The 25,605-nt window shown below is 46.8% G+C and overlaps 2 protein-coding genes across 3 annotated transcripts; both read left to right on the forward strand.

Annotated features, from left to right (window-relative positions):
- The first annotated feature begins 10,650 nt into the window (after positions 1–10,650).
- IER3 (immediate early response 3) lies at positions 10,651–11,963 on the forward strand. The gene is made up of 2 exons (XM_049653705.1): positions 10,651–10,911; positions 11,009–11,963. Exons 1-2 carry the CDS (start codon positions 10,702–10,704, stop codon positions 11,267–11,269), a joined length of 471 nt encoding a protein of 156 aa, XP_049509662.1. The 5' UTR covers positions 10,651–10,701; the 3' UTR covers positions 11,270–11,963.
- An 89-nt stretch (positions 11,964–12,052) lies between these two features.
- On the forward strand, positions 12,053–24,897 carry FLOT1 (flotillin 1). Of its 2 annotated transcripts, none has more exons than XM_049653692.1 (13): positions 12,053–12,253; positions 12,832–12,892; positions 13,187–13,262; positions 13,353–13,443; positions 13,681–13,824; positions 13,961–14,080; positions 14,169–14,264; positions 14,488–14,640; positions 21,016–21,197; positions 21,359–21,404; positions 21,523–21,660; positions 21,920–22,084; positions 23,458–24,897. In XM_049653692.1, the coding sequence occupies exons 2-13, from the start codon at positions 12,850–12,852 to the stop codon at positions 23,485–23,487; spliced, it is 1,284 nt and encodes a 427-aa protein (XP_049509649.1). In that variant the 5' UTR covers positions 12,053–12,253; positions 12,832–12,849; the 3' UTR covers positions 23,488–24,897. The 2 variants fall into 2 exon arrangements, with proteins under 2 accessions (XP_049509649.1, XP_049509648.1); XM_049653691.1 differs by lacking the exon at positions 12,053–12,253 and adding an exon at positions 12,317–12,525.
- The last annotated feature ends 708 nt before the right edge of the window (positions 24,898–25,605 follow it).

The following is a 25,605-nucleotide window of genomic DNA, read 5'->3' on the forward strand; positions in this document are numbered from 1 at the left end:
TTAGAGGATCAATAGCTAACCAAGGACATAGCTGCATTCCATCCCATCCCTGTCCCTTGAGGTAATCTAAAAGAGAACCTGTTCTCTGATGAAGAAAACATTTTCACTTGGCAGATTTGGTTGACGGGGATTTTTTGTTTGTTTTGTTTTTAAGTAAGCTATACTTAGCCCAAAGTAGGGCTTGAACTCACCACCCTGAGGTCAAGAGTTGCATGCTCTACCAACTGAGCCAGTCAGCTGCCCCAGCAACAGAGATGTTTTGAGGCAGCTTCCTTAAAATAGTCCTGTCAGGGGCGCCTGGGTGTCTCAGTCGGTTGAGCATCCGACTTCAGCTCAGGTCACGATCTCGCGGTCAGTGGGTTCGAGCCCCGCGTCGGGCTCTGGGCTGATGGCTCAGAGCCTGGAGCCTGCTTCCGATTCTGTGTCTCCCTCTCTCTCTGCCCCTCCCCTGTTCATGCTCTGTCTCTCTCTGTCTCAAAAATAAATAAACGTTAAAAAAAAAATTAAAAAAAAAATAGTCCTGTCAAAGAATAAAATGGCAAACCACTCTGGAAAACAACATGGAAATTTCTTATTAAGTTAAATCTATACTTAATTGTACTACTCCTAGATACTTACTCAAGAAAAATAAAAGAACGCATGTCCACAAAAAGAGTCATATAAAAAGTTCACGGCAGCATTGTTCATAATAGCCAAAAAGAAGAAAAAAACACAAATGTCCACCAATGGTGAATGAGTAGCCAACTGTGGTATATTTATACAATGGAATACTATTCAGAAATCAAAAGGAAAGACCTACTGATTTGTGCAAGAACATGGATGAATCACAGAGATATTATACTAAGCAAAATAATCCAGACACAAAAGAGTGTCTCATATAGTCTTATTTATATGACATTTTAGGATAGGCAAAACTACATGAATGGAAATCAGATCAGTGGTCGCTAGGGGCTGGGAATGGAGAGCAGGTATTGACTACAAAGGAGCATGAGGAACTTTCTGGGGCAATGGAGATATTCTATATCATGTTGGGGTGACATTTGCACAACTATATGAGTTTGTCAAAACTCATCAAACTGTACTCCTAAAAAGGGTGCATTTTACTGTATGTAAGCTATACTTCAATATACCTGACTTTTTATAAAAGATAATATCATCAAACACTAGCAACTTCTATGTGAAAAGGTGAGAGGATGAGCACAACCCATAGAGATGGGTTGAGAAAACCTGGTTTGTACATTTCTTTCTGATTTTATTTATTTTTTAAGTTTATTTATTTATTCTGACAGAGAGAGAGAGAGAATGAGCAGGGGAGGGGCAGAGAAAGAGGGAGAGAGAGAGACAGAGAGACAGAGACAGAGACAGAGAGAATCCCAAGCAGGCTCTGAACTCTGCACTGAGCCTGTTGTGGGGCTCCAACTCACAACTGTGAGATTATGACCTGAGCCGAAATCAAGAGTCAGATGCTTAACTGACTGAGTCACACAGGCACCCCTCTTTTTTATTTTCTCTAAGTGCTGACAATTTAATAACTTTTTAAAAACTTTCTTTTCTTAATGTTTATTTTTGAGAGAGAGAGAGAGAATGAGCAGGTGAGGGGCAGAGAGAAAGACACAGAGTTTGAAGCAGACTCCAGGCTCTGAGATGTCAGCACAGAGCCCTATGTGGGGCTCGAACTCACAAACCGCGAGATCATGCCTTGAGCTGAAGTTGGCCATTCAAGCTATTGAGCCACCCAGGCGCCCCAATTTAATAACTTTTTTTGCCTTGTCAAAATGTTCCTGGCATCAAAATGGCTGCATCACAGTGTCTGGTCATGGCAACCAGAAAGGGCAATGGCATGTCCAGGCAATCAGAAAGATCAATAAACAAATGACTATAGTAAATTGTGTTTTATGCCTCAAGAGGTTTATGTACAAAGTAGATGGACTAGGGGTGCCTGGGTGCCTCAGTTGGTTAAGTGTCTGACTTCAGCTCAGGTCATGATCTCACAGGTTTGTGAGTTTGAGCCCTGCATTGGGGCTCCGAGCTGTCAGCACAGCCTGCTGTGCTGGAGCCTGCTTCAGATTCTGTGTCTCCCTCTTTCTCTGCCCTTCCCCCACCTGTGTTCTCTCTCTCTCTCTCTCTCTCTCTCTCTCTCTCTCTCAAAAATAAATAAATATATTTTTTTAAAAAGAAGTAGATGGACTAATTCTGCATGTGGGAGTAAGGGCAGGGTATTCCCAGGAGGATGGAGAGGAAAAAAAGAGAGGAAACTGCATGTGTCATGTGTGAAGGGTCCAATGGGTAAGAGTTTGGCACATGTGAAAAAATAGTGCTGTATCTCCGGTCAGGAGGAAAGCATTGGGGGAGTTGAGAGAGAAAGCCCACGAAGTTGCCCGGACTTAGGTTGGGAAACCAGCGCAGCCCTACTGGAGAGTTTGGAGGCACAGAATTGCTTGGCAAGCACTGACTTGGTCAAGTCCATCTTTTTTTTTTTTTTTTAAGTTTATTTATTTTTGACAGAGACAGAGTGTGAGCATGAGCTGGGGAGAGGCAGAGAGAGAGGGAGACACAGAATCCAAAGCAGGCTCCAGGCTCCAAGCTGTCAGCACAGAGCCTGACTCGGGGCTCAAACTCACGAACCGTGAGATCATGACCTGGGCCAAAGTCGGATGCTTAACCGACTGAGCCACCCAGGCGCCCCAGTCAAGTCCATCTTTTAACAAGAAAGCTCTGGGGAAGACATAGAAGATGGACAGTGGGGAGGAGAGTTAGGAAGGTTCTTTGTGGCCCATCCTTGTCATAATTTCCACTGAAATAAAAAGTGCATTTCTGGTAGTGGACTGTTCTGCATGCCAAAAATATTAGATAAGTCTCAGTATAAAGCAACCCTGAGGGTAGCTCAGCTGCCCAGTAGTTTGAGACCCTCTGTTTCTTTCCTGAAACAGGGTTAGAGGCCCTCAGGGTTAGAATCTCTTGGTCTATTCCAGAGATTCAGTGGTTACAGGAGCAAACCCAAACAAGTCATGGTTCCTGGTGGAGATCAACAGACCCAAGGGATAGAGTATTTTCAGCCTCCCCTTGTGAGCAATCCCCTTCTGTGCCGGGTGGGATTTCCAACCTGGGGAAACAACTGACCAATCGTCTGGGAAGGGAGACTGTCATAAAAGGGTCAGGGCCACTCTGGAGACAGGATGACGGCAACATGAGGCCCAGACACTCCAGGGAATCTGTGAGGCCACGGAGAGAAAACTTGAGGGAAGGCAGGGCTACTGTCTGCCTGGCCCAGCTTCCTCTTTCATGAGCTCATGGCCAAAGCCAGGCCAGGCAGGAGGGTGCCGGAGATTGAGTGAACATGTTTTTTCCCCTACTTGGTTCTGAGTCACACAGGCACCTACCCTTCCCAGAAAACCAGCTTCAGGGCTCACCCCCTGGCAGGCAGTCAAGCCCTAGTGCTAACACGAAATACCAGGAGGAGGGCCGGCTGGCAGCTGGAGTCAGGCCAGCCTGGAGCTCTTATCCCACCCCTAGAGGCCTCTCCCAACCTTCAAAGAAAAGGGCTTATGGTGGCTGTGTTGAAAATAGGAGGGAGGCCTAGTTTAACTTTTGAGAACCCATGGGAGACACTGTGAATCATGGGGTTGCAGAGGAGGGAGAGACATCAGAGAGCCTTTAATCTAAACACTTGACTTTACAGATACTCATCCAGTAAATACAGGGTGTCTGAAAAGGTCGGACAAAGGGGGGAATACTTTACTTGTTGCACTTTCCCCTTCCCCACCACCCATATTATGCTTTGAATTAAATCGCAATCATACTCTCCAATGCTGACATGGGAGCACTCTACAGAGAGATGCAAGCTGTTTCCCACATGAACAACTCTGTAACATTGAGTTAAAGGGCCCTACGTGTCCAGCTTTTTCAGGCAGCCTGTAATGATGGAGAAGTAAAGTTCTAGGCACTGAATATAGAGCAGTGAACAAGATGGATAAAGTCCTGCTTTCATGGAGTTATTATCTGATAGGAAGAAATGTGAGGCCAAAGGGAGGAACTACAACACCGGGTCCTAGAAAGCCAGTGTTGGCACAAGAACAGGCACATTGGGTCCTTTCCCAGCTCCCCATTCTCAGCAGCCTCCAGGAAATTTTGGTTGAGTTGGACTGAACTAGCATGGACCAGGCTGTATATCAGGACAGGGGATATCATGCTCTCTTGTGACCTTGCCTTGGTGCTCCAGGCACTCTTGCCTTCCTTTTGCATCAGGGAAAACTGTCAGGGCCTGATCTTGACCTTCCTAAGGCCCAAATGGGCATCTTTGAGGGTCATTTATTAACTTGCTGCCAAGAATTCACCAGCTCACCCTACTGCCATGCCTCTAGCAAGAATTGTTCCAGCTAGAATGTGTGTGCATGGGGCCAGGGGAAAGGTGTTTAAAATCAGTCAACTCGCTGAACAAGAACTAGGAATGCAGAAGTCTCTGCTTCTCTGAAGAAAAGAAAAAAGCCACAAAACCTGCCTGAGATGGAGAGGGAAGCAAGGGGTTGGGGCGAAAAGAGAAAGAGAAATTCCTTTCTTTTTAATTTTTTAAAATATTTATTTATTTTTGAGAGAGAGAAAAGCAGAGTACGAGCATGGGAGGGGCAGAGACAGAGGGAGACAGAATCTGAAGCAGGCTCCAGGCTCCAAGCTGTCGGCACAGAGCCCGATGCAGGGTTCAAACTCGTGAGCCGAAGTCAGACGCTTAACTGACTGAGCCACCCAGGCACCCCAAAAGAGAAATTCTATGTCCTGATGACGTTAGCACTTTGAGGCTATTTTGTCACCCTGGTCTTCTACTCCTGGATTAGCTCACTGCTGCCCATATCTCCCCCGAAGTAGCCCCTCTTCATATAATCATAATAGTGGCCATCATGGGAAAAAGCGCCTGCTATGTGCCTAGGAGCAGTATACTTATATACTTAATCCTCACAGTAACCTGAAAGCCAATTTGCCCATTATTCTTTCTTTTTTTCTTTTTTTTTTCTTTTTCTAATTTACATCCAAGTTAGTTAGCATATAGTGCAACAATGATTTTAGGGGTAGATTCCTTAGTTCCCCTTACCCATTTAGCCCATCCCCCCTCCCACAACCCCTCCAGTAACCCTCTGTTTTTTCTCTGTATTTAAGAGTCTCTTATGTTTTGTCCCCCTCCCTGTTATATTATTTTTGCTTCCCTTCCCTTGTGCTCATCTGTTCTGTGTCTTAAAGTCCTCATGTGAGTGAAGTCATATATTTGTCTTTCTCTGACTGACAAATTTTGCTTAGCATAATACCCTCTAGTTCCATCCACGTAGTTGCAAATGGCAAGATTTCATTCTTTTTTATTGCTGAGTAATACTCCATTGTATATATATACCACATCTTCTTCATCCATTCACCCATCGATGGATATTTGGGCTCTTTCCATACTTTGGCTATTGTTGATAGTGCTGCTATAAACTTTGGGGTGCAGGTGCACCCACATTTCAATTGAGGGAACCTTTTCAGAGAAATTAAGTAGCTGGCCCAATATCATATAGTTAATAGGTAGCAAAGCTGGGGTTTAAACCCAGTTTCCTCTAACACCACTAGATTCTAATATGCTCTTTTTGCTACATCATGTCTCCTTTCTACTGCAAAACCAAGTCAAGTCAACAAAGTTACTGAGTATCTACCAAACATCTAGGTGCTGCTGAGCTTTCTGTTTCTGTTCCTTGAGTACCCTGACTCCAGCCCTCTAACCCTGTTACCCTTTTTCAAAAGTTCCCACTTCCAAATATCTGTCTCCTTCCCATTACCTTTGTCCCCCATACTAGCCTTCAGTCAGCAATGCAGCAATACTCTAGGTGGCCAACAGGCACGACTCACTCTTATGCCAGGGATTTATACAGAGTGAGGGCCAGGGCTTTGCCAACCATCGCCTGCACAGTTATTTCCAATTTAATGGCAGATTCCCCTGAGCCACAGTTGAGCATCCCCCGTCTCCTCTTTGGAGAGGAAGCATTGGGGGGGGGGGGGACAGACCTTTGAAGGGACACAGCTGGATAAACAGATACCTCTGAGGGTGAGCGGTAGCTCCTCAGAGAAGATGGATTTAAGAATATTTATGAACCCCCTACTAGGTGAAAGGCCATGTACTGGAGACACCACCAAGACATCATGAGGAAAAGGGCGGATGTGGTCCTGTATATTTATGGAGATTATATTCCAGTGGGGGAGACAAACAACAAAAAGTAAACAAATAGATAAAATGATTCCCCAAGGTAGCAAGTGTTGTAAGAAAATGCACAAGTGGCTAAGAAAGAGGTTGGCAGGAGGTCAAGCTCACGGGTCAAATGAGGGGAGTGAAGGAGCATGGCAATCCTGGGGAAGATGGAAAGGAAATGAGGAGTAGTGAGAGCAGTGGAATGGAAAGGGGCCAGCGGCCTGTTTGCCCAGGATTAGGGCAGTGAGAACTGGTGCAGCTGCCATCTCAGCCCCTGGCCCTTCCTGGCCTTAACTCATCCCCCAGCACTCACCCCCGCACCCTTTCATTGGCTTAATGATTCACTCTCAACCTTTCCCTAGCTTCCTGTGTGTCAGGAGGTGGTGGGGAGAGCTGTGTGTCTCTGAGGGTAGCAGAAACAGGGATGACATTGGTTGAGAAGGAATGGTGAGCAGTATGGGTTGTCTCGTTCTGCTCTGTCCCATTCTGGCCTTGCCACAAAGAAAGGTCTCTCTGTGCCGGGAGGACAATAAAGATAACTAGGCCCAGCTGGAGGCCCAGATTCCAGATGTGGGAGGTAGTGGTGAAACAAGATCCTGACAGCCGGCTTTGTTTCCCCTCCCCTGCCTAATGCCCTAGAGAAAATTTCCATCATAAACAAGTTGTTCATTCCTGACCTTGGGTGCCCCCACCTCTCTCCCACCAAGCCTGTTTCTTCCATCATCACTATCTCCCCCACCCTCAATTTACATCTGTGTGAGCACGTATGTGGGCCCATGCACGCATGCCAATAGTCATGTATTCATTTTAATAGTTGTGTGGCGTGCAGGTTCCCTTGGAATAAGGATGCAGGTAGCTGTGTGGGCTCACTGTTTGGGTGTGAAAACAAGGATGGTGGCAGGTGTGAAAGGCAGGTATGGGAAAGGGATGTGTTTCTGTAGAGGTGTGTTTTATGTTGGTCAGGAAGAAGTGTTTAATACATGAGTTTAGACAGCAATGATGGGTGTAAAATAAAGAAACATAGAGGCCTAGGAAGCAGTTGTATACACAGAAATAGTGTATCTATTTTAGCCCAGTTCTGGGGATGTCCTCTATTTGCATCCCACATGTCCTTGGTTGAGAAACACCATCATTTGTTCCTTGTTTGTTATGTGTGTAAGAATTGTCCCAGCTAGGGGCACCTGGGTGGCTCAGTTGGTTGAGCGTCCAACTTCAGCTCAGGTCATGAGCTCCTGTTCATGGGTTTGAGCCCCTCATCGGGCCCTGTGCTAACAGCTCGGAGCCTGGAGCCTGCTTTGGATTCAGTGTCTCCTGCTCTCTCTCACTTGTGCCATGTCTCTCTCTGTCTCTCAAAAAAAAAAAAAAAAAAAAGAATTGTCCCAGCTGTTCTTAAGATGTAACTTTGTATGTGTGGCTTGAAAGAGTGTATCCATGTCTCAAAGCTTGGGGTGACCCGGCCACTGTGTGAATACCATATGTGCATTTTCAGCTTTCATTTAATAAGACTGTTGAGCCACTACTACATGTAAGGCACTCTGCTGGGTTTTATGGAGGGCACAAAGACATGTGTGACACAGCACAGCCTGTAATGGAAGAGATCATATACGTACTCTGTGTGCACCAGGCATAATATGATCTGGAGTAAAGACCTGAGCCAGATGCATTTCAAATCCCTGGAGTCAGCCTTAAAGCCTTCATACTCTTAACTGTCAGCACCGCACTCTCCATGCTCCGTGATTCTAACGATTCCCATCTCATTATTAAATCTCTGTGGTCTTGTGCTACAAGTGTCTCTTACTGCACCCCTCTTCCTGGTTCCCTCTGCCATAGCCCATCTCAGGCCCTTGTTATCTTCCACCTGAACCTTTCCAATAGCCTCCTATCCCATGCCCTACTTAGTTCCCAGCTTGAACTGTCCTCCTTTTATATCCTCCCATGACCCACAGAATCCACAATCTAGAGTCAAACTCAATTTCCTGGCCTGGCAGCTAAGTTCTCTCCACTCTGCCTACCTCCTTTCAAGTATCATTACTTCCCACTACTCCTTTACAGGAAACTTACTGTAAGATTGTTTTTCTTGTGATTCCCCAAACATATCCTGTACTTTTCCAGCTCAAGGCCTTTGCTGATTCCATTCTCTTCCTCACAGTCATCTTACACATCTGACTCTGTGGTATCCCACCCACAGTTCAAAGTCATCTCAAATGCCACTCTTCCATGAAGTCTTACCTTTTTGTTTTTTCCACCTTATTGATTAGACAGGCGTGAACACTAGTTCCTTTGGGTCCCCCTTTACACTTAGTCTTCAGTTTCCTTAAGACCCTCAAAACATGGGAATGCAAGCTGGTGCAGCCACTCTGGAAAACAGTATGGAGGTTCCTCAAAAAACTAAAAACAGAACTACCCTATGACCCAGCAATTGCACTACTAGGCATTTATCCAAGGGATACAGGTGTGCTGTTTCTAAGGGCACATGCACCCCCATGTTTGTAGCAGCACTATCAACAATAGCCCAAGTTTGGAGAGAGCCCAAATGTCCATCAATGGATGAATGGATAGAGAAGATGTGGTATACATATACAATGGAGTATTACTCAGCAATCAAAAAGAATGAAATCTTGCCATTTGCAACAACGTGGATGGAACTGGAATGTATTATGCTAAGTGAAATTAGTCAGTCAGAGAAAGACAAAAATCATATGACTTCACTCAAATGAGGACTTTAAGAGACAAAACAGATGAACAAAAGGGAAGGGAAACAAAAATAATATAAAAACAGGAAGGGGGACAAAACATAAGAGACACTTAAATATGGAGAACAAACAGAGGGTTACTGGAGGGGTTATGGGAGGGGGGACAGGCTAAATGGGTAAGGGGCACTAAGGAATCTACCCCTAAAGTCATTGTTGCACTATATGCTAACTAACTTGGATGGAAATTTTAAAAAATTAAATAAAAAATTAAAAAAGACCCTCAAAACAGTTCTCCTGATTGGGGTCCCCCCCCTGCATGCATAAGGTAAGGCCCACAAGGGTGAGGTGCCCACTAAATCTGGCTTGCCTCACTCAGCAGCCCATATGCTGGAATTCATAGCCCTAGTACTTTGATCAGTACCTTCAACAGGGTACCCAGCACCAGTGAATGCTCAAAGGATGTTAAATTGTGTGTCCATGAGCAGCTGTCTCTAAGGCAGTTATGAAAATGTGTCAATTCTCTATTTTTTTTTTTTAGCCAAGCGCCTCTCCCTTCTTATTACCATTACCATATTTGCATAACATCTCACAGTTTAAAATGTTCTTCACATAAATTTTGTTATTTTTTCTATATGACAAGGGACAAATCTGGGTGGCTGCTAACCTCTTGCCTTTCTGCACCAGCCTTATGTGAGCATTTCTGCACACATCTAAGTGGGTAGCTTTGTTATGTTATCCTTGCAAAGTCTCTGCACCTTTGCTCTGTGTGCGTGCGCGCACACGCACATGCATGTGTTATGTACACGTTAAAGAAGAGCAGAATAGGCCACCCCAAAATGTGCCACTATGCCATGTGAATTATTTTGAGCTGAAGGCAATCAACACCCAGAAGACTCAGGAAAAGCTTTTTACCTCTCTCCCTCAACTGGCTAAAAGAATTTAGATAGAGGCCTGAAAGATAAAGAGAGCTATTACACAGATAACCTTTTATCTGAAAGACTTACTCTTGGCAAGGCAAACTTCTGACTCCCAAACTTCGGTTCTTATCTTCCTCTGAATTGGCCTCCTCCTCTTTGAAGCCCCAGGCCACTGATCCATTCCCTAGCTCAAGATTGCTTATAAGCCTCAATTGCCTTACTGCCTTGAGTCTCATGGCTTCCTGGGTTCCAGAAGTAGGTAATTAAACTTGTTGTTTTTCCTGTTAATCTATCTTATATCAATTTAATTATTAGACCAGCCAAAGAAGAGACCATTTTTACTGCCCCTACAATACAGTGTGTGTTGAGGCAGGAAGCATTGTGTCTGTGTGTAGTTCATTTTTCCATGTCGTCTTGGCTATTTCACTAATAACTTTCCTCTTGGGGTGTGTGCGTTTTCTGCGTGCATCTACGAGGGTATAAATGTGCCTGTGTAACTGTAATTTCTTGACTTGCTAGGTCACTATTGTAGCAGTAAGATTTCTTTTTTAAGTCCTCCTGCTTCCCAAGAGATGGGACCTGTGGCCCAACCACCTTCTAAGCTGTCTGTTGGCCCCTCTCCATCTACCACATGTCCCGACATGTGCCTGAAGTCCGGGAACTCACCCACTCCACTCACAACTCACACACTCACAACACAGTTGGGCGCCTAACCTTGCATAGGCCACTCCCTCTCTCGGCTTAATCTTCGGAATTTCCAGCTCGCTCCGGCCACCACTCCCAGTCGTGGGTGGAGTCGAAAAGGATCCGCCCATTCCAGGGCGCACAAAAATTGCTCCGCACGACCGCGGGTCCTCATCCGGCCTTCCGCCCAGCTCAGCTCACGATGTGTCACTCTCGCAGCTCCCTCCCCACCATGACCGTTCTGCGGGCCCCAACCCCTGTCTCCTCCACCAGCCCCGGACCCCGGCGGGGATCTGGTCCTGAGATCTTCACCTTCGACCCTCCTCCGGAGCCCGCGGTGGCCCCTGCCGCGCGCCCCAGCGCCTCCCGCGGGCATCGAAAGCGCAGCCGTAGGGTCCTGTACCCACGAGTGGTGAGTGTCGAGGAAGTAGGCAGCAGGTGGGGCAGGGCAGCGGGAACAGCCGAACCCCGAGATCTCAGCTAACCTTCCTTTCGTTGTCTCTCTTCAGGTCCGGCGCCAGCTGCCAGTCGAGGATCCGAACCCTGCCAAAAGGCTCCTTTTTCTTCTGCTTACCGTCATCTTCTGCCAGATCCTGATGGCTGAAGAGGGTGTGCCGGCACCCTTGGCTCCAGAGGACACCTCCAGCGGCGCATCCGCCACGCCCACCCCTGCGCCCCCGGTCCTCGAGTCCCTTAATCTGACCTCTGAGCCCTCGGACTACGCTCTGGACCTCAGCACATTTCTCCAGCAACACCCGGCCGCCTTCTAACCGGGACTCCCCACATCCCCCTCAAAAGAATCCGAAAAACCAAAGAAACACCAGGTGTACCTGGTGCGCGAGAGCGTATCCCAAACTGGGACTTCCGAGGCAATTTTAACTCACAACACTGCAGCGGAGACTCCAGCCCGAGCCTGGGATTAGAGGAGCACCGACACTCCGGGGCGAGATCGGGTGGGGAAGAGCGTCATTAATTTATTTCTTATTGATCCTAATTAATATTTATATATGTATTTATGTATGTTCCCCTAGGTGATGGAGGGGTGTATGTAATATTTATTTTAACTTATGCAGGGGTGTGAGATGTGCCCCCCTACTGAAAATGCAGATCTCTTAGTATTTGAGCTTTGTGGGAAACGTGGAAGCAGGGCTCCCAGAACTTAGGGAGACCCTTCTCCCGAGAAGGAATGGAGAGGATCTGGGTCCTGGAGAGCGCCCGGGCTGAGGCAAGGATGGTGGCGGGTCTTAGGTTTAGGGACTGGTATTCCGTCCTCCAGGATGTCACCTCCGCGGATCTATTGTGTAAGGCTTTGGCGGACTGTTGGGAATAAGGTCCTTGTCCGAGGATCTCCTCGAAGTTGCCCCCAAGGGGTGGCTACAGTGTCAAAGGTCGGTGGGCTATCGGGGGCGGCTGTGGGGTCGCCCGGTATGTTCTGTGAACACAAATAAACTCGATTTACGGTCAGCAGTCATCTGAATGTATCTTTGCAAGCGGCGATTCCCCATTCTTCCTCGGGCCGGCGGGAGGAGCTGGGTCCACGTCCCTAACGGGCGCTCCGCCCCAGGTGACCGGATACGGTCGTTTTTTGCCCAACGCGTGGTTTTCCCAGTTAGTACAGCCGAGCAAATCCGAGATGAAGCAATGTCCCCCGCCCTGGGTTGCCAGGCCCACGGAAGTCACGTCCTGCATCCCGGGGCGGAGCTCGCAGCTGGGGAAGGGCGACGGCGGGGGCGGCCGCTAGCCCAGCAGCCTCGGTAGGCCCGGCTGCTGGCTGGCTGTCTGCGAACCAGAGAGTGGCCTGCCGGGAAAGGGGCGGGCCGAGGGCGCAGGGGTGAGGGGGGCTGGCTCGCCGCGTGGGGCGGGGTCGCGTTTGCCGCAGCAACAGGGTGCGGCCGGGTGAGCGGCGCGGGCGCAGGCCCAGCTTTGCGGAAGGCGGTGCGTCGGGACCGCTGCTCAGTCCCCAGATCGGCTGCGCGCCCCAGCTGTTGCCGAGACCCCAGCCCGGCCGCAGCCAGCGTGCAGGGAGGTGGGTGGGGAGGGGAGATGTAGTCGGGCTGCGGAGGAGCGGGGAGGGTGGCTCAAGGTCTGGGGTCCGCTAGGCGCGGGAGAGCATTATCAGATAAGCAAGAAACTGTCCTCACAGAAGGCGGGACGGGGCAGGGGCAGGGAGTGGCCGTAAGCCGGCGTGGGAGGGAGCCGCTGGGGATCTGTGGGACTGCAGAAGGAAATGTCTTAACGGACCCACGGGTGTGGAAGGGACTGGGCCTTGGAAAGAGAGAGTATTCACTTCTGTGGACCTCGCCCGCAAAGTTTTTCTCTCCCTTTCCTCCAGCTCTAACTAACCTGAGCCATGTTTTTCACCTGTGGCCCAAATGAGGCCATGGTGGTCTCCGGTAAGTAATGTTCTCTTCTCAGCCAGTGCCCCCCAGACTCTTGCGGTCCTGCCTCTGTCCTTTACTCTTCTCCCTACCAGCTCCCCAGCGCCAAGCCTTCTGTCCACCCCCCCCCCCCCGGCTGCAAGCCCCCCCTTTTTGATTACCAGTCGCTACCCTTACGAGGCCCAGACTGTCTCCCCTCCAGCTCCCAGATTTCCTCGTGGGGATTATCCCCCCAACCCCAGTTTTTCAGTCTTCCATATTCTAGCCCTACCCCTCACCACTGCAACTTACTGCCCCCTCACCTTGCAGGTTTCTGCAGAAGCCCCCCAGTCATGGTAGCTGGAGGGCGTGTTTTTGTTCTGCCCTGCATCCAGCAAATCCAGAGGTAAGTAGGAGAACCAGGGAAGGGGAACCCTAGTTTTCTCTCTTTCCTTTTTTTTTTTTTTTTCTCACTGTCCACTCCTTTTTCCCATAGGATCTCTCTCAACACACTGACCCTCAATGTCAAGAGTGAAAAGGTTTACACTCGCCATGGGGTCCCCATCTCAGTCACTGGCATTGCCCAGGTGAGGCTTTCAGAGCCTTTCCCCTGATGTCCATTCCTTCATCACCTTCTTTGTCCCCAGACATTAAGAATCTTCTGACCATGGCCTTCCCAACCTCTGGCTGCAGAGAAATTTCTCTGCGAAGTCTCACTTTCTCCAGGGACTCCCGAGGCGCTTGACTCTTCCATTCTTTTCCTGCTTCCTACCTGGCTTCATGAGACCTTCACCACACTCCCTCTATCCCTATTCTGGCTACAGGTGAAAATCCAGGGGCAGAACAAGGAGATGTTGGCAGCTGCCTGCCAGATGTTCCTGGGGAAGACAGAGGCTGAGATTGCCCATATTGCACTGGAGACTCTGGAGGGCCACCAGAGGGCTATCATGGCCCACATGACTGTGGAGGTGGGCTTGAGGGCAGGGAAAGATCTGGGAGGCATACCAGAGTGAGTTGGGCCTCTGGGCCAAGCTAGTCTGTGGGAGACAGTAGCCAGAGGACTGAGAGCTTAAATTCCTCCTTCCTACCATTCTGTTACCCTAGGAAATCTATAAGGACAGGCAGAAATTCTCAGAGCAAGTTTTCAAAGTGGCCTCCTCAGACCTGGTCAACATGGGCATCAGTGTGGTTAGCTATACCCTGAAGGACATTCATGATGATCAGGTATACCTAGGTGGCTGATCTTCTCCAGTTCCCTGCTCCCATCTCTTAAATCTTCCTGAGGATTCTGATTTCTGCTTCTCTCCCACAGGATTATTTGCACTCTTTAGGGAAGGCTCGAACCGCTCAAGTCCAAAAAGATGCTCGGATTGGGGAAGCAGAAGCCAAAAGAGATGCTGGGATCCGGGTGAGATAGATCCCACTTGGGGGGTCAGTTGGTCACTATGGATTTGTTGGGCATGCAGCGGGAGAGGGGATGGAAGAGGCACATCTGAGTGAGGTCTGGTAGAGCTGGGTTGGCAGAGGATATAGATGAGGCCACGTGCAGGGGAGCCTGGTGAGGAGTAGGCTCTCCCCGCGGGGCCTTCCTCTCCCTACTCTGACTTCCTTCCTGATCTCTGTGTGGACAGGAGGCCAAAGCCAAGCAGGAAAAGGTGTCTGCTCAGTACCTGAGTGAGATCGAGATGGCCAAAGCACAGAGAGACTATGAGCTAAAGAAGGCTGCATATGACATCGAGGTCAACACCCGCCGAGCACAGGCTGACTTGGCCTATCAGCTTCAGGTCAGAACTACCACACTGGGCAGTTCCTCTCAGGCCCTCCATCTCAGGCTACCACACTTTCTCAGGTTCTAACTCTGATCCCTTTACTCTGGCTGTCCATTTCTGACCCAACTCCTCCATATGAGGAAGATTTGAAAAACCTAACCATTTCAGTTGAAAAGTAAAGGCCAAGAAGGGATATGGTCAATAGGACTGGTCATATGTTTGGGCAGACTGTTCCCTGTGAAAGGGCACCTGGGTGAATGGGGTGAAGCAGAGCTAGGATCCAGCCCATGCTCTGCTCACCATACTGTGCATTCTGCCACAGGTCAGTGGTTCCGCATCCACCCAGGGGAAGGGGCACCTTTTTCTGATTTTCCGTGGGCTCAAAGCAGCCCTGGTGATCCAAGAAGGGCGTGAGGAAGAAAAACATGGATGTGAGCTTTGAATCCTGCAAAGTGAGATATGGGCAGCCCTTGATATTGCAAGGAGGCATGATCAGTCCTCTTTGTTTGCAGATTCTGTATTTGAGAATTTGCCTACTCAAAAATTTATTGGTAACCCCAGAAACAGTACTTGTGGCACCTTTGTGGTCATTTGCACACAATGCACAGAGCAGTGAAAACTTTGAGTTGCCTAACGTGCAGCGGAGGTTGAACAAGATGTTCTGCCTTCCTGTTTCAGCTCTCATAAGGTAAAAAGTGTCATTTTCACAGTATATTTACTGCCATGTTTTTTGCATTTTTGTACTTTTTGTTGGTGATTTTGCTGTTTAAAATGGCCCCCAAGCGTACTGCTAAAGTGCTAAGTATTTCTAAGTGCAAGGAGGCTGTGATATGCCTATAGAGAAAATACATGTGTTAGATAAGCTTCTTTCAGACAGGAGTTATAGTGCTTTTGGCTATGAGTTTGTTGTTAATGAATTAACAATGTATATTACATAAGGTATCTTTCAACAGAAACACATGTAAAACAAGGACATATACTAATCTGTCGATGAAAATGTTGTGACCAAGGGCTCACAGGAACCTAATAGCAAAATAAGTATTTGCTAATTCAGTATTCATGGCTACTCTATAGATCTACCACAAATAATGAAAATCAACTGTATTTTGAGACCTTTACCCAAAGGATGGCAATATTATGAAATTTGGTTTTGCCAAGAATTGGTACAGGCTGAAAGCCTAATGAAGTGCAAAACCTCTTTAGTTTATGATGTTAAATTCCTGGTGTTTTGACAGGTAATTGAGTGTAGCATAGTGCTTTGCTCCTCAGCATGGTCTGCCTACCAGCAGCATCAGCATCAGCATCACTGTGGAACTTGTTAGATACAAAATCTCAGGCTCCAGTCCTACTGACTGAATCAGAATCTGCATTTTTTTTTTTTTAAGTAGGCTGCAGACCCAGTGTGGGACATGAATGCACGACCCTGAGGTCAAGAGTCACATGCTTTACTGACTGGGCTAGCCAGGTGCCCCCAAAGCCTGCATTTTTAACAAAATCCCCAGGAGATTCATGTACACACTGGAGTTTGAAAAGCACTAACATTGTGGAAACCATTTGCTTGAGTGGTCCTTAACCTTCTAAAAATGGCTTTATTTGTCTGAAGATCAAAGGATTGAGCTGATTTTGGCTCTGTTCCAGCTTTTATGAGTTCTTTATTTTGTGCCAGGCTTTGTGCTAGGTGCTCATGAAATAAGGATTCATTCAATAAATATGTATTCAATAAATACATATTCATTCAATAAATATGTAAGTGCTTACTATGTGCCAGACATTGTTTTGGAGGTAAGGATATAAGGCAGAAAAGATTCCTGCCCTTGTGGAGCTTACATTATAACACAGGAAACAGCTAATAAGCAAGTACATAATTTTTATGGGTTCTTGTTTAAGTGCTATGATGGAAATACACAGAGTGAGCAAAAAACAGTGGAGAGGTACTATATTAGGTTAGGGGTGATCCAAGAAAGCTTCAGTGAGGAAGTGACTTATGAGATGAAACCTGAACATGAGAAGGAGCCAGCAATGTAAAGAGTTGTGGACCAAGAACATTCTAGGCCAAGACTGTTCAAATAGAACTTTCTATGATGATGGAAGTGCTGTAAATCTGTGCTGTGATTTTTTTTTTTTACACATTTTTTAATTGTTTTTATTCGTTTTCAAGTTTATTTATTTTTGAGAGAGAGAGAGAGACTCACACACAATGCAAGTGGGGGAGGGGCAGAGAGAGAGGGATACATAGAATCTGAAGCAGGCTCCAGGCTCTGAGCTGTCAGCACAGAGCCCAGTGTGGGACTTGAACTAACGAACTGCGAGATCATGACCTGAGCTGAAGTCGGATGCTTGACCACTGAGCCACCCAGGCGTCTCTGTGCTGTGATGTTCAGTGCTTCAAATGTGGCTAGTAAAATGTAGGAACAGAATTTTTAATTGTATTTAATATTAATTTAAATATAAATAGCCATATGTGGCTAGGCAGAGGACCATCATGTGCAAAGGCCCTGAGGTAGGAAAGCTTGGTATATCCCAGGAACAGAAAGGAGGGTTCTGATCTGGTGTGGCTGGTATGCAGTGAGATGGCAAGGTAGGCATGGCCAGGTCACATAGGGTTCAGGTGGTCGTGATGGAGACTTAGAATTCAAAACCCAGTAGAATGCTATTGGAGAACTTTTTTTTTTTTTTTTTTTTTTTTTTTTGAGAAAGAGTGTACACACAAGAGCAGGGGAAGATGAGAGAGAGGGGGAGAGAGAATCCCAAGAATGCTCCACACTACCAGTGTGGAGCCCAGTGCAGGGCTCGACCCCACGAAACTTGAGATCATGACCTGCATCAAAACCAAGAGTCAGACGCTCATCTGACTGAGGCACTTAGGTGTCCCATACTATTGGAGAACTCTAAGCAGCGTGCTGCCATGGTCTAATTTACATTTTCACAAGGATCAGTCTGGCTGCTATGAGGAGAATTGATTGTCAGAAGACAAGAGAGGAAGCAGGAATTTAAGTTGGAAGCTTTCTCAAAGATGATGGATTGAATAAATATAGTTAATTGCACTCCCTCTAAAACCTCACTAAAACCACATAGAGTGATTTTTGAAAAGAAAGGGAAGACAAAAACAGATGCAGAGAATAGAATCAGAGGGAACAGAAAGCATTTTGGAAGCCAGAAAGCCATCGTAATTGACTAAGCCAGTCTGAGACAGCTGAGCCAGAGCTGCAGGGAGAAACAATGTAATCAGCTGAGGCTCAGGAGATAGCAGCAACAGGTGCCTCTGGAGTTGTGATGAGCCTGTTGAAATGAGGAGAAATGAGGTAAATGTGATAAAAAGTCACTTCTCAGCTCCTCTGGCTCCCTATGTCTTTGGTCATAGGCTCTTCTCTGCCCTAGTAGACATTGGGAAGTTTATTATCTGACAAGAGAAAACTAGAGGATATGATATGAGCCAGCTAGGCACAGGTGAGGGCCTGGTACTTTATCAATGACAGGCACGATGTGACTGACCATTGAATACTAAATGCTGACAGCCTCCCCTAACTCCCTTACCCCATTTGCCCCCCAGACCCTCCATCTTCCAAAGAAGACATCAGAAGACCATGCTGGGGAACATGACCAATCCAAAGGGAAAGGCTTAAAGATTCTGAATCAGAGGTTCCTCAGCAGGTGACCTGCCCAATCACCCTAGAGTGAAGCTCAAAGTCAACAAGCTTTATCCACATGCCCACAGTTTCCTTTCACTGTTTTAAACTTTAAACAGTTTTAAACTGTTTAAAACTGTTTTAAACAGTTTTTTTACTGTGAGCAGACAGCCAAGAATTACCTGATATATGAGGGAATACTGCAACATGGAAGACTGAGACCAAAACCACAAACAGCAAAGTGATTTGAAGGATATATATACTATGCAGGGAGAAGAAAGTTAAAAAAAAAATTTTTAATACCCCCAGTGAGATAAGAGGAAAATTCACATCCAGAAAATCAGGACATAGAACAGAAAACAAAAAAAGAGCTCTTAGGGGTGCCTGGGTAGTTCAGTTGGTTGCATGTCCGACTTCAGTTCAGGTCAAGATCTCACGGTTTGTGTGTTTGAGCCCTGTGTTGGGCTCTGTGCTGACAGCTCCGAACCTGGACCCTGCTTCGGATTCTGTGTCTCCCTCTCTCTTTGCCCCTCCCCCACTGGTGTGTGCGTGTGTGCTCTCTCTCACTCTCTCAAAAATAAAAAATAATAATAATAATTAAAAATAAGTAAATAATTAAAAGAGCTCCTAGAAATTAATAAGATGGCAGAAATGAGGGCGGAAATCACATTGAAAGAAATTCTAATCAAGGGATTTATTAACCTAATTCTAATAAATTATTCTAATTTTAATAAATTCATTAATCCTAATCTGTAGATTTATTAATCTAATAAATCAACAGAACAAAGTAACTGGGAGGAAAATTGCCAATGGAAAACATTTTTAAATGGTTATTCTGAAAGGTATGACTTTCTAGGTTGAAACCCTCTACCAAGTATGTAATACAATGAATGAAAAACAACTACACCGTGAAATTTCAGAACATGGAGAACAAAGAAAGGATCTAAAAGCTTCCACAGAAAAAGAACAGATCTCAAAGGGTCAGGCATCAAAATGACTTCAGATTTCTCAAGAAACTAGAAGACCATGGAGAAATGCTTTCAAAATGCTGATGGAAAATGAATTCTAAAGTTTACTTATTTTGAGAGAGAGAGAGAGAGAGAACAAGTGAGGGAGAGACAGAGAGGGAGAGAGAGAGATTCCCAAGTAGGCTGAGCTGACACAACGTGGGGCTCAAACCCATGAACTGTGAGATCACGACCTGAGCTGAAATCAAAAGTCGGATGCTTAAATGACTGATCCACCCAGGTGTCCCCCCCCCCCCAACCTTTTTAAAACTTTATTTATTTATTTTGGGAAAATGAATTTTAACATAATAACTTGTACTCAACCTAATTGTCATTCAAATAGAAAGGTAGGGGAAAACCTCAGAAAAGCAAGATCTCAAAAAACTTATTGTCCACATACTCTTTCTGAGGAAGCTGCTGGGGGTTATTTCATCAAAAGGTGGGCTTAAACAGGAGGGGTGCCTGAGTGGCTCAGTGGGTTGAGTGTCAAACTTCTGCTCAGGTCATGATCTGATGGTTTGTGGGTTCAAGCCCTGCGTTAGGCTCTGGGCTGACAGCTCGGAGCCTGGAGCCTGCTTCAGATTCTGTGTCTCCCTCTCTGCCCCTCCCCTGCTCTCACTCTGTTTCTCGAATTGTCTCAAAAATAAACAACATTTAAAAAAAAAAAAAAAAGGTGGGCTTAAAGCGGGCAGGAGGGACTCCAACACAGAGAGATCCTGCACTCTGGGGTAGAGAGCAACTAGTCCAGTTTGGGACCTGTTTGGAATTTTAGGGTCAAAGACACTGGAGGGTGCCATACTCAGAAGCATTGTTCTCGAGTGAACAGATGGCTGCATTAGAGGCTGGGCACCATCTCTGGTATTGATAAGACCCACAGAGATGTTGGTACATGGCTGAGCCAGAGCAGTGAGATAATAAAGACACATGTTTTTCTCTGGTACCTCTCACCAAAGTCTTGGCAAGAGCCTTCTGATCTCTGTACTCTACAAGGAATTAGAAAAAGAAATATGCCTAAATAAGAGGAATTCTATATGTACACATTCTTGTAGATGCTTTGAATGTCCCTGGGAGAAGAATACACAAGAAACTGGTCACAATGGTTGCTTCTGGGGAAAGGAACAAGGTGGTTTGAGGAAATAAGTGGATGGAAGCCTTGCTTATCATTATTCGTTTTTTTTTTTCTTCTGAATTTGTACCATATGCAAAAAATAAAAGTGAAAAAGATACATACATACACCCGCCCCTGCCCCTGCCCAAGCCAGTTAGGCAGCTGTTGGCAGGTCAGGCTAGAGTTGAGGGTGACTTGCAGGAAGTTTACAGGAGTACAGATGGAAAGAAGTACATGGGTTTGAGTGAGCCTAAAGGTGGAAGACGGCCACTGTGCACCAGAGCCCTCCAGTGCTCGTACTCTAGCAATGGACACTGTGGAGAAATAGACTAATAGGGGAGCTCAACAGAGGGAAACTTAGCATGGCCAAGGGAGAACAGGGACTGGATCCCAGCCCTATGCATCTCTTGATGCTGAGGCTGCCTAGAAAATGCCCTACCCTTGATATTGCCTCTGAGAAGGATCAGGCCATCCCCCAATCTATGACTGGGATCCATATGGGAAATGGACTTTGCTGGGCTGGCTGAACCCGCCAAGGACTAACTTCATGTACCTACTCTGTTTATATCTCTCCTGGAGCTCTGGCTTCTCTCTGTGGTTCCTGGGAACTTGCCCTTCAGCCCTGATGTTGAGCATCTCTCCTACCCAGGTGGCCAAGACTAAGCAGCAGATCGAGGAGCAGCGGGTACAGGTGCAGGTGGTGGAGCGGGCCCAGCAGGTGGCAGTGCAGGAACAGGAGATCGCCCGCCGAGAGAAGGAGCTGGAGGCCCGAGTTCGGAAGCCAGCCGAGGCTGAGCGCTACAAGCTGGAGCGCCTAGCTGAGGCAGAGAAGTAAATGCCCCTTCCCAGGCCCCATCCTGGATCCTTTACCATGTGGGTGCCCCCAGATGAAGAACTGAGTTCTATGGAACTCGGGTTACAGGAGCCTCTGTCTCTCCAATGGGGTCTGCCTTTTGCCCCTCCTCAGCCCCTCCCTCCCCTTGTGTGCCCAGGTCTCAACTGATTATGCAGGCTGAGGCAGAAGCTGAATCTGTGAGGGTGAGTTAAGAGGGGGCTCTTGCTGGCTTGTGGAGGGAGTAGGGGTTGCTGTATCAGCTTGGGTTCCTTATCCTTAACTACAGCCATCAGTACCACAACTTTCCTGTACCCTTCTCAGATGCGTGGGGAGGCTGAGGCCTTTGCCATAGGGGCTCGAGCCCGGGCCGAGGCTGAGCAGATGGCCAAGAAAGCGGAAGCATTCCAGCTGTACCAGGAGGCTGCTCAGCTGGACATGCTGCTGGAGAAGCTGCCCCAGGTCTGGAGGTTGTGTGGGCACCAGGAGAGGAACAGAACCAGGGAATGTAGGGTGGGCGGAAATGAGGGGCAAGAGCTTGGGGAGAACCAGGCTAGGGGACCATAAATTAGGGGTGGGAATTATAAGCCAGCAACCAAAGTGAGGAAGGATGATCTTTACAAAGTGAAGCAGATCAAGGATCTTGAAGCCCAGGGTAAGGCGTTTTAGGAAGGAGTGTGGTCAGACCACAGGTGCTGAGTGGGCATCTCTCACCTACCAGGTAGCAGAGGAGATCAGTGGTCCCTTGACCTCTGCCAAAAAGATCACACTGGTGTCCAGTGGAGGCGGGGCCATGGGGGCGGCCAAAGTGACGGGGGAAGTACTGGACATACTGAGCCGCTTGCCAGAGAGCGTGGAAAGACTCACAGGCGTCAGCATCTCCCAGGTGAGGGTCTGTAGGGTGGGAGCTGTGGAACAGAATTTCTGGGTTCCTGGGGCATGTGATGCAGTGGGCCTAGTAGTGGGACCAGCACTAAGGAGGCTTGGGGACCATTGACGTTTTTGTTTTCTATGTGCCAGACACACTGCTAAGCTTCTACACATATGGTTGGTTTTTTAAAATCAAAGTATGCTTTGGGTAAGTAGTATTTTACAAAGTAAAGAAACAACTTCCAATATGTTAAGGAACTCAGCCCCTGTCATACAGCTGGTGAAGCTAGGCTTCAAACCCAGGCTTACCATCCTCTAGAGCCTTGTGGCCCCACTAGCACAAGAAACTAGTTGCAGCCTGTTGACAATTAATTCCAAGCCATATTACTACTTTTCTTGGTGTCTGTTTATTCACCTATAGATTATGGTAGAGGTCAGAAAGCAGGCCCTGGAACCAGACTGTTCTGGTGTGAATCTTGGCTTCAGTGCCTGCTAGCTGTGATCTTAGACAAGTTCTCTACTTCCCTGTACCTCTTTCCTCACCTTAAAATCATGTTAATAATACTATTTACTATGTTGAATTGCTGAAGGGATTTTATATATATATATAAATATATATAGATATCTATATATAAATATATATAGATATATATATAAATATATAAAGTCGATTGAGCGTCCAGCTTCAGCTCAGGTCATGATCTCACGATTTGTAAGTTCAAGCCCCACATCAGGCTCGCTGCTGTCAGTGCAGAGCCAGCTTCAGATCCTCTGTCTCCCTCTCTCTTCTGCCCCTCCCCCGTTCCTGTTCTGTTGCTCAAAAATGAATAAACATTAAAAAAAAAAAATATATATATATATATATATATATATATATATATATATGGGGGTGCCTGGGTGGTTCAGTTGGTTAAGTGTCTAACTCTTATTTCAGCTCAGGTCATGATCTCAGTTTTGAGTTTGAGCCCTGCATTAGGCTCTGTGCTGACAGTGCAAAACCTGCATGGGATTCTCTCTCCCAGTCTCTCTGGCCCTCCCCTGCTCGCTCTCTCTCTCTCTCAAAAAATAAAAATTAAAAATATATAGAAGTGCCCTTCAAGTTAGTTTCCTTGGAGTCTTCTTGAGGCCTTCATTGAAAGCACTGAGAGATTAGGAGCTGAGGAAGGTCTGTGAAAGGGCTCTGGCCCTCTCTGCTCCTCTTCAGTGATAAATTGCTGTACATGGGGCCTAATGACCACTTGACAAGAGGGTAGGGTAGGGTGGCAGAAAAAAAACTTCTTAGAAGACTCCTGGAAAATGCATGTCCTCCCTTCAGCCTTCATCCAAATGGGGACCTGGGAGAATAGGGTACCTGGTTCCCAAGTGTCATCACCATTGTCTTTTTGCCAGGTTAACCACAAGCCTTTGCGAACAGCTTGAGCCGTCAACCTTCGCTGATGCCTAGCCTCATGGCTCAAGTTGCCAGAATGGTTCCCATACTGCATGTACAACTGGCTTCCCTGAGCATGTCCTTTTGACATTGGGGTCCCACCCCTCATCTCCTTGCCAAATTGCCTGTGCCTTGCCTTGAAGGGGAATGGTCACTCCCCTTGCCAACCCTACACTGCCAAGAGCATCGGTCCCCCAGGATTCCCATGCCAGTCTTCTGATTATCCTACTCACCCAGCTTATTTAACTTCCTAATTACACTGTGTGAGCCTAATTACACTGTCTAGAATTTTCCTGACCCAAACTTGAGGGATGGCCTGGAGGTTCGCAACTTTGTCAAATCAATTGCTGTTAAGAAGCACTAACACTAGAGTGTCTGGGTGGCTCAGTCAGTTAAGCATTCGACTTCAGCTCAGGTCATGATCTTGCAGTTTGTGGATTCAAGCCCTGCATTGGGTTCTGTGTTGACAGCTTGGAGCCTGGAGCCTGCTGTGAATTCTGTATCTCCCTGTCTCTCTGCCCCTCCCCTGCTCACACTCTCTCAAAAATAAAAAAAATTACAAATTACAAATACTGATGAACAATTAATAAAGCAGAATTCATTCAAAATGAATGCTAGTATGTAGCTTATTCCCTTCGTTCAGTAGACTTTTGGGACACCTGGGTGGCTCAGTCAGTTAAGCATCCAACTTCAGTTCAGGTCATGATCTTGCCATTCCGGAGTTCAACCCCCGAATTGAGCTCAGTGCTGATATCTCAGAGCCTGGAGCCTGTTTCAGATTCTGTGTCTCCTTCTCTCTCTGCCCCTCCCCCACTCATGCGCACGCGCGCGCGCGCTCTCTCTCTCTCTCAAAAATAAACATTAAAAGTTTTAAGGGGCGCCTGAGTGGCTCGGTCAGTTAAGTGACTCACTTTGGCTCAGGTCATGATCTCACGGTTCCTGCATTTGAGCCCCACATGCTGACAGCTCAGAGCCTGGCGCTGGCTTCGGATTCTGTGGCTCCATCTCTCTCTCTGCCCCTCCCCCACTCATGCTCTGTCTCTCTCAAAAACAAAAAAGATACCAAAAAAAGTTTTTAAATACTTTCTAGAATGGGAGAAGTTACTTGTACACTGTTAAAGTTGCACAACTTTTTTCCTGCAAAAAAGTTGGCTACAGGCGGAAAGCGTGCTGAAATGGGAGGAATGGAGAGAACTGCACTAGTCCCCAGAATTACTGAAAATAGGGCCAAGGAAAATTATGTTGACTTAAATTTCTAAGGTAGCTTTGAGACTTATTTTGTGTACTTAGAAGTATGGGGTAGGTTTTAGGTGTAAGTCACTTTAGACCATAACGTGGCATCCCTCACTAGTTATCTTTCCCTTGTGTTAACTGAGAAAATGCCAAAGGGTAACAGAAAACAGGACAGAGCCATAACCCAAATGAACCCTGGATGTGCTATACTTTGGAAGTGGTGCAGTAGTAACTTCCAACTCTTCATTCATGAGATTCTCCCAGACTACGGTTAAAACAGATTGCTGTAGTCAACTGGTTTCTGGTTTAGTACATCCCAGTAGGCCTGAGGATCTGCATTTCTAGAAGTTCCAAGAGGATGTTGATGCCTGCTGGTCTGGGAACCAGTTACACAAACATTCATCTCCGTTCCCATTTCTGTCCATAGATCCTGCATCTGAGCCTAGGACTATCCCAGTTACTGAGACTGGTAGTAAGGGTGGTGGGGTGGTTTGGGTACTAGGGCTAAGAAATGAAAGTCAATTAAGTATAAGGATATTCTCGTCAGCTTATGGAAAGCAGAGTATATGTATAACTGAACTTGAGCTTCATGTGTCCACTGGCAAGCTTTCCCTAAATGAGCACACATCTCACAACTTCTTTTCAATTCTCATTTATTTTTGGCTCTTGGGGCAATGTCATCTTTTCAATATGAAAAAAAGCAAGTTCAACACAAAATAGAAATTTGAAGTGTAGGACAGGACAAAACCAAGGGCAGGTGGATAAAAGGAATAGCAAAAGGACGAGATGAGATGTTGCCAAAAGATGGAGGGTTCTCCTTGTCCCTTCTCTGGAGGAATGACTCAAGTATTTAGGTGGCAATACACACCTTATAC

Source organism: Panthera uncia, assembly GCF_023721935.1.
Source record: "Panthera uncia isolate 11264 chromosome B2 unlocalized genomic scaffold, Puncia_PCG_1.0 HiC_scaffold_24, whole genome shotgun sequence".
Taxonomy (NCBI): domain Eukaryota; kingdom Metazoa; phylum Chordata; class Mammalia; order Carnivora; family Felidae; genus Panthera; species Panthera uncia.